Source organism: Neoarius graeffei, chromosome 13 (genome assembly GCF_027579695.1).
Source record: "Neoarius graeffei isolate fNeoGra1 chromosome 13, fNeoGra1.pri, whole genome shotgun sequence".
Lineage (NCBI taxonomy): Eukaryota > Metazoa > Chordata > Actinopteri > Siluriformes > Ariidae > Neoarius > Neoarius graeffei.
This window is the reverse complement of record NC_083581.1, coordinates 73,612,130-73,619,474: the sequence shown is the minus strand read 5'-3', so window position 1 is coordinate 73,619,474 and position 7,345 is coordinate 73,612,130. Positions and strand designations below refer to the sequence as shown.

At 40.6% G+C, this 7,345-nt stretch overlaps 1 protein-coding gene and 1 pseudogene across 2 annotated transcripts in view; both read right to left on the bottom strand.

Annotated features, from left to right (window-relative positions):
• Positions 1 to 1,509: 1,509 nt before the first annotated feature.
• LOC132896276 (polymeric immunoglobulin receptor-like) overlaps positions 1,510 to 7,345 on the bottom strand; it is a 13,329-nt gene continuing 7,493 nt past the window's right edge. For both annotated transcript variants that reach the window (XM_060937008.1, XM_060937009.1), the window contains exon 7: positions 1,510 to 2,373. In XM_060937008.1, the coding sequence (XP_060792991.1) occupies positions 2,107 to 2,373 (267 nt within the window). In that variant the 3' untranslated portion in view covers positions 1,510 to 2,106. The remainder of the gene's footprint in view (positions 2,374 to 7,345) is intronic.
• LOC132897234 (U5 spliceosomal RNA) lies at positions 2,893 to 3,000 on the bottom strand (annotated as a pseudogene).

The window sequence follows — 7,345 nt, the reverse complement described above, 5'->3', positions numbered from 1 at the left end:
ACATTAATAAACCAGGAAATGGAAGATGCAATGTCTTAAGTATCAAACAAAACACAACAAAGTGTGCTGTTAAAGGAAAATAATCAACTATGGGGAGTGACTATAGATAGTTTTCACATGACGTCACAGAGTCGAGGATTCCCTAGTGGCGGCCATCTTGTGGGGCAAGCTTACCGTACGGGTCACTGAGCACACATTGTAACGCGCGAGTTACATTTATTTATCTCATTCTCATCTCATTATCTCTAGCCGCTTTATCCTTCTACAGGGTCGCAGGCAAGCTGGAGCCTATCCCAGCTGACTACGGGCGAAAGGCGGGGTACACCCTGGACAAGTCGCCAGGTCATCACAGGGCTGACACATAGACACAGACAACCATTCACACTCACATTCACACCTACGGTCAATTTAGAGTCACCAGTTAACCTAACCTGCATGTCTTTGGACTGTGGGGGAAACCGGAGCACCCGGAGGAAACCCACGCGGACACGGGGAGAACATGCAAACTCCACACAGAAAGGCCCTCGCCGGCCCCGGGGCTCGAACCCAGGACCTTCTTGCTGTGAGGCGACAGCGCTAACCACTACACCACCGTGCCGCCCTACATTTATTTATATATTATTTAAATTTATAGTTACATTATTACTATTTAAAGCTAGCAATGGTGCACACCTGTTGTATTCATGGCTGTCGTAATAGGTCAGATGATGACGTCAAGCGGAGCTTTTATGGAATTCCCACTGTACGGGAGCATGAAGGCGAGCAAACAAAGAAACTCAGCATACAAAGGAGAAATCTATGGCTTGCGAGAATCAACCGCAAGGATTATCAGCCTTCCAAACACAGCAAAGTCTGCTCCGATCATTTTATAAGTGGTAAGTTGTTTAACTAAACAATCAATTGTATTTAAGTTTGTTTTTGGAAACAACACATCATGTAAACAATCTCTGGAGAATGCCTAACTGGAACCGCTGAGTGTACGTTTACATTGTAATGTACACTTAATATCGCTCGTTTGTCACGTTTCTATTTGACACTTGTCACTTCACTCATGCAAGGGTCATTTTTGAAAAATATTTTAGGTCTATTCTGTATGATTTGATTTGTGTTTGGGATGCAAACAGCGCGCCTTTTGGCGGATGCCACCTTTTTCACGGCTGAAACACGCAGATCCAATTTTTTATTTTTTTTTAGGGGAGGCGTTGGAGTGTCTGATTATAATTTCAAAGTAAATTCTGTATTAAAATTACTAAATAAGCAAATCCGTTACAGTCCATGAAACAGGAAGTATAAGGATGAGAAAAAAACAGTTTAAATCGGAAAAGCTGCGCTCATTTGCGCAGCTTCTCACGTGTGCAGCTTTTCCTGCGCAAATGTGCACAGCTTTTCCGATTTAAACTGGTTTTTTTCTCATCCTTACACTTCCTGTTTCATAGACTGTAACGGATTTGCTTATTTAGTAATTTTAATACAGAATTTACTTTGAAATTATAATCAGACACTCCAACGCCCCCCCTAAAAAAAAAAAAAATTGGATCTGCGCAATTCAGCCGTGAAAAAGGCGGCATCCGCCAAAAGACACGCTGTTTGCATAAAGTTGTATATATCAGACAGCCTTTAAAGTTTGATGAAGTCAGTTTCAGGCTTTGGAGCAGGCTTTGGCAGTTTCAGGCTTTGGCAGCCCTGCATAGTCACTTGAAAATGCATCTTTGTCCACTTCGTAGGGGTCAATTCCCCCAATCAAGGCCAGTTTGGCTGCATATCGTTGTCGTGAGATGTCATCTAATGTATCTATATACTTCTGTTTGCTTGATTTTGCCATTTGATCTTTATTTTAGAAAACTGACTATATAACTTCATAAATTCGTCCGAGATAACGTAGCCGGTAATGGGGATGGTCCATTTTGTTTGCCCCACAAGATGGCAGCTGGAGGGCGTTCCCCGGAATGCCATGACGTCAGTGAAAACTATGTATTCCCACCCTGAGGTGATCATTTTCCAATAACAACATGTCCAAACTTATATCATAGCAATTTTCCAACAGTTAACTTTTTTTTAATCATTCATCTCACATCACAACAAAATTAATAAATGAAAAAGTAAGCATTAAGAATGAAGGGTGTGGTAAACCGAGTTAGTCCGAGTTCTAGGATTCAGGCATTGGTAGTGAGAAGACATTGGTAGTTGTTCAGTGGTGTTAATCAGGGACGTGTAGTCTGAATCAGACTGGATGGTGAGGGGGTCCAGTGTTTGGTATGTTGAATCTGATTGGCCTGTAAATGATTCTGGTTTCTGATGATTGAATCTCATGATGATGTTCAAGTTTTCACATGGGGGTACACTAGCCATGACATTCTCAGAAACAGAAGGAACCTACAATAAGAGAAATAAATTACTGTTACTTTTTAGTGTAGTACAACAAATAAAACATAAAGCAGGGTAGCATCATTGTACTACTACTGTGACTACTACACTGTAAAAAGTAACATGCTGCAATAGATTTTTGAGTTTTCTCAACATTTGATTCCTGTTATTGACTTTAAGAAGAAGAAACCTTTATTTGTCACATGCACACTTCAAGCACAGTGAAATTCATCCTCTGCATTTAACCCATCTGAAACAGTGAACACACGCACACCCAGAGCAGTGGGCAGCCACACTAGAGCATGCGGGGAGCAGTCAAAGGGTTAGGTACCTTGCTCAAAGGCACTTCAGCCCAAGGCCACCCCATGTTAACCTAACTGCATGTCTTTGAACTGTGGGGGAAACTGGAACACCCGGAGGAAACCCATGCAGACACGGGGAGAACATGCAAACTCGACACAGAAAGGCCCTTGCCGGCCGCTGGGTTTGAACCCAGAACCTTCTTGCTGTGAGGCAACCGTGCTAACCACTACACCACCGTGCCGCCCTAAAATAGTTTATACTCATAATGTTCCTCCCCAAGGAAATCTTTAGTAAAAGGCGAAAGATTTATACGATCTGAAGAGAAAAATGACTGAATTTTTACTTAGGTTTTCAAGTTTAGACAAGAGTTCTCCCAACTGAATCTTCTCGTTCACCTAATTATGTTGTGCTTGTGAGGCTAACAATGAAATTTAACAATGAAAATGTACAACCCCGATTCCAAAAAAGTTGGGACAAAGTACAAATTGTAAATAAAAACGGAATGCAATGATGTGGAAGTTTCAAAATTCCATATTTTATTCAGAATAGAACATAGATGACATATCAAATGTTTAAACTGAGAAAATGTATCATTTAAAGAGAAAAATTAGGTGATTTTAAATTTCATAACAACACATCTCAAAAAAGTTGGGACAAGGCCATGTTTCCCACTGTGAGACATCCCCTTTTCTCTTTACAACAGTCTGTAAACATCTGGGGACTGAGGAGACAAGTTGCTCAAGTTTAGGGATAGGAATGTTAACCCATTCTTGTCTAATGTAGGATTCTAGTTGGTCAACTGTCTTAGGTCTTTTTTGTCGTATCTTCCGTTTTATGATGCGCCAAATGTTTTCTATGGGTGAAAGATCTGGACTGCAGGCTGGCCAGTTCAGTACCTGGACCCTTCTTCTACACAGCCGTGATGCTGTAATTGATGCAGTATGTGGTTTGGCATTGTCATGTTGGAAAATGCAAGGTCTTCCCTGAAAGAGACGTCGTCTGGATGGGAGCATATGTTGCTCTAGAACCTGGATATACCTTTCAGCATTGATGGTGTCTTTCCAGATGTGTAAGCTGCCCATGCCACACGCACTCATGCAACCCCATACCATCAGAGATGCAGGCTTCTGAACTGAGCGCTGATAACAACTTGGGTCGTCCTTCTCCTCTTTAGTCCGAATGACACGGCGTCCCTGATTTCCATAAAGAACTTCAAATTTTGATTCATCTGACCACAGAACAGTTTTCCACTTTGCCACAGTCCATTTTAAACGAGCCTTGGCCCAGAGAAGACGTCTGCACTTCTGGATCGTGTTTAGATACGGCTTCTTCTTTGAACTATAGAGTTTTAGCTGGCAACGGCGGATGGTACGGTGAATTGTGTTCACAGATAATGTTCTCTGGAAATATTCCTGAGCCCATTTTGTGATTTCCAATACAGAAGCATGCCTGTATGTGATGCAGTGCCGTCTAAGGGCCCGAAGATCACGGGCACCCAGTATGGTTTTCCGGCCTTGACCCTTACGCACAGAGATTCTTCCAGCTTCTCTGAATCTTTTGATGATATTATGCACTGTAGATGATATGTTCAAACTCTTTGCAATTTTACACTGTCGAACTCCTTTCTGATATTGCTCCACTATTTGTCGATGCAGAATTAGGGGGATTGGTGATCCTCTTCCCATCTTTACTTCCGAGAGCCGCTGCCATTCCAAGATGCTCTTTTTATACCCAGTCATGTTAATGACCTATTGCCAATTGACCTAATGAGTTGCAATTTGGTCCTCCAGCTGTTCCTTTTTTGTACCTTTAACTTTTCCAGCCTCTTATTGCCCCTGTCCCAACTTTTTTGAGATGTGTTGCTGTCATGAAATTTCAAATGAGCCAATATTTGGCATGAAATTTCAAATGTCTCACTTTCAACATTTGATATGTTGTCTATGTTCCATTGTGAATACAATATCAGTTTTTGAGATTTGTAAATTATTGCATTCCGTTTTTATTTACAATTTGTACTTTGTCAACTTTTTTGGAATCGGGGTTGTATGTTGTTGCAATTGTATTTAAGAAATGTTCAACAAATAAATTAAGAGCACACAGCTGAAAGTTAGGTGAAACCATGTTTACGAACATGTGGAATAACAGGTAAAGACTGAGGTAAATCTTGCCTCAAGTACAACATACAAAAATGCATTGACTGAATATAGTGATAAAGGGCCTCAACCACTTCACAACATTAAATCAAATAAAATCCAGAGCATCCTGGGCAGTAGATACTGACAATGTCACAAATTTCTTTTTCAAAGGCGAACAGGACATGTGTACTGAAAGTAATTGGCTGACCATGTGTACCCAGACAAAATCAAAGTCCTTCCTGCACCATTCATGGCACATTTGGCAGCACTGATCTCCATTTCATAGCCCTCGGTCTCTCACCTTACATAGCTAGGGTTACAGTGGGGGGGCTAGTCCTCAGGTAACTACAAGAGTTTGACTCCCCACTCGCATCTGTATTGCAGCATGCCTTGGCAGAAGGCATGATTTTTATGATGGTCTTTGGTATGACCTGACCGTGAGTAGAACTCATGATTGAGAGGCAGACACACTAACCACGAGGCCACTCGCTGGTACCCAGACACGAAAGTTTTAAATGAGCACTAAGCATGTGAACTAGACCAGTTTAAAATAAAATGCAGCACAATCTCCTGCTCACACATCTCAATTTAGGAGATGCACGGGGTTTCCCTCAAGGGGCGAACAAAGCCGACTGCAACTCAAAAATCCTTGTTATAGTATTTTGAAAATACTTGTTCAGACAACAATAGCGAGAAGTTTGCTGGAGAGATGAGTCTTTGTTAGTTGCAAATAACCAAGCTTTATTTCTGAGTCAGATCAATTTGAAAAACTTATGAAACCAGCAATAACTAGTTACTGTTTTCACAGTGTACTAATATAAAAAATAATTATACAGAAATAATGTTCATCATAATAAGTTTCATAAAACCTCTCACAATCAATATCACAAATGCACAAAAAATAAAAAAAAATTCATTGTGATGTTTTCATACAAATCAACTGTATCAGCATTATGATCAGAAGCAACTTGAAAAACAGAAACACAAAGATAATTCTCACTCATATTTGGATCATAACACATTCAGTCAGAGGCTCCAACTTGGGGAAATTGCAAAGAGGGAGATTCTCCCTCTCTGCGAGTATAAATAAAAAATAATGTGTGTGTGTGTGTGTATATAATGGTGTGTGTGTGTGTATATATATATATATATATATATATATATATATATATATATATATATATATATATATGAATGATTGACCACATTTCGTGTCAATTAAATCTTATTAATAGTAACGGATCTAGATAAATCCATTGACTACAGACCAAACTTTAATATGCCTAAAGTTAATGTCAATAATGACTATTATAAATTGCCAATGGTAGACCCTCTGATGATAATGTTCTTCTAATAATATTCTATTTCTAAGTTAGTAAAAGTCAGACAAGTTGGTTAGAATCTAACGTCCGGTCTGGTGATCTAACCCTGTCAGATATAGGGTCGTCTTGCTGCCGTCCAAAATAGTCCACCATTCGTCCCTGGCGACCATCGCGACAGGCGATCCGAATTTTATCTTGGTGATTTTCTGATATTTTTTCTTCATAGTTTGGCTTTCGCCATTTCCACCAATGGAATTTATCTCATTCAAGAGAACATAAAGTTAAAGATGAGCAGGCGATAAATGCAGACAAAATGCAGATGCGAAAAAACAAACAAAATGGTTGACTGTCGCGGGTTTTCTCGTTCTCTCGCGCATATCATTAATAGCGCCATCTGTATGCTTTATCGGTAACTGCTAAGACATTGGGTGGCTCAGTGTGACCCCGCAGCGGACCGAATTCCGCTTCATTCATATGCGCGCTTGATCTGCACGCGTATGCCTCTGGCATTCACTCCAATCTCCCCGTTACGCCGATCGGTGTACCGACTGGGGAATCGGCATATATCGCGGGGTACACACTTGAGTCCACCCATACAATGTCAGACACACGAAAAGCGGAAAGTCAACTATTAATTTTCGTCAACATAAACGGATCAAGTTCAGGGCCGTAGCAGCATTTTAAAATCATGATCCATGGTCCATGATGCGCAAAGCGCACGCCGACATATTTTCGACATATTTAAATGCGAGAGGTGAATTACATGCCACACAAGAGATCTATTCCTGTGGCAAGAGTAAGAATAATTTAAGCTTGTTTAATGGTTTGATCTGGCCCAAGCAATAAGGACAAAACTGCACTGCTTCAAAAATGTAAATTTAACAGCTTGATGAAAGTGCGCTGATGGTGACCATGAAAACCCCGTGTCTCCTGCACTGCGTTCCTCCCCCGAGTCGCGCGCTCATTCGGTTTTGTGTTCTTGGTCTCAGAGCCGCATGCACCAAACACACGCAGAAGACAGAATCAACGTTTAACATAATTAACAATGCACTTTTTACGGAGAAGTTTTAATGTTATTCTTTATTTTTTTATCCAGTTGAATATTTAGCATACAAATGTATTTTCAGCTCTTAAAAATGACCGAGGTCCGGACTCCGGGGGCCTCATAGCTGGCTACGGCCATGATCAAGTTATATTTTTTTTTTAACTAATCATGTGTAG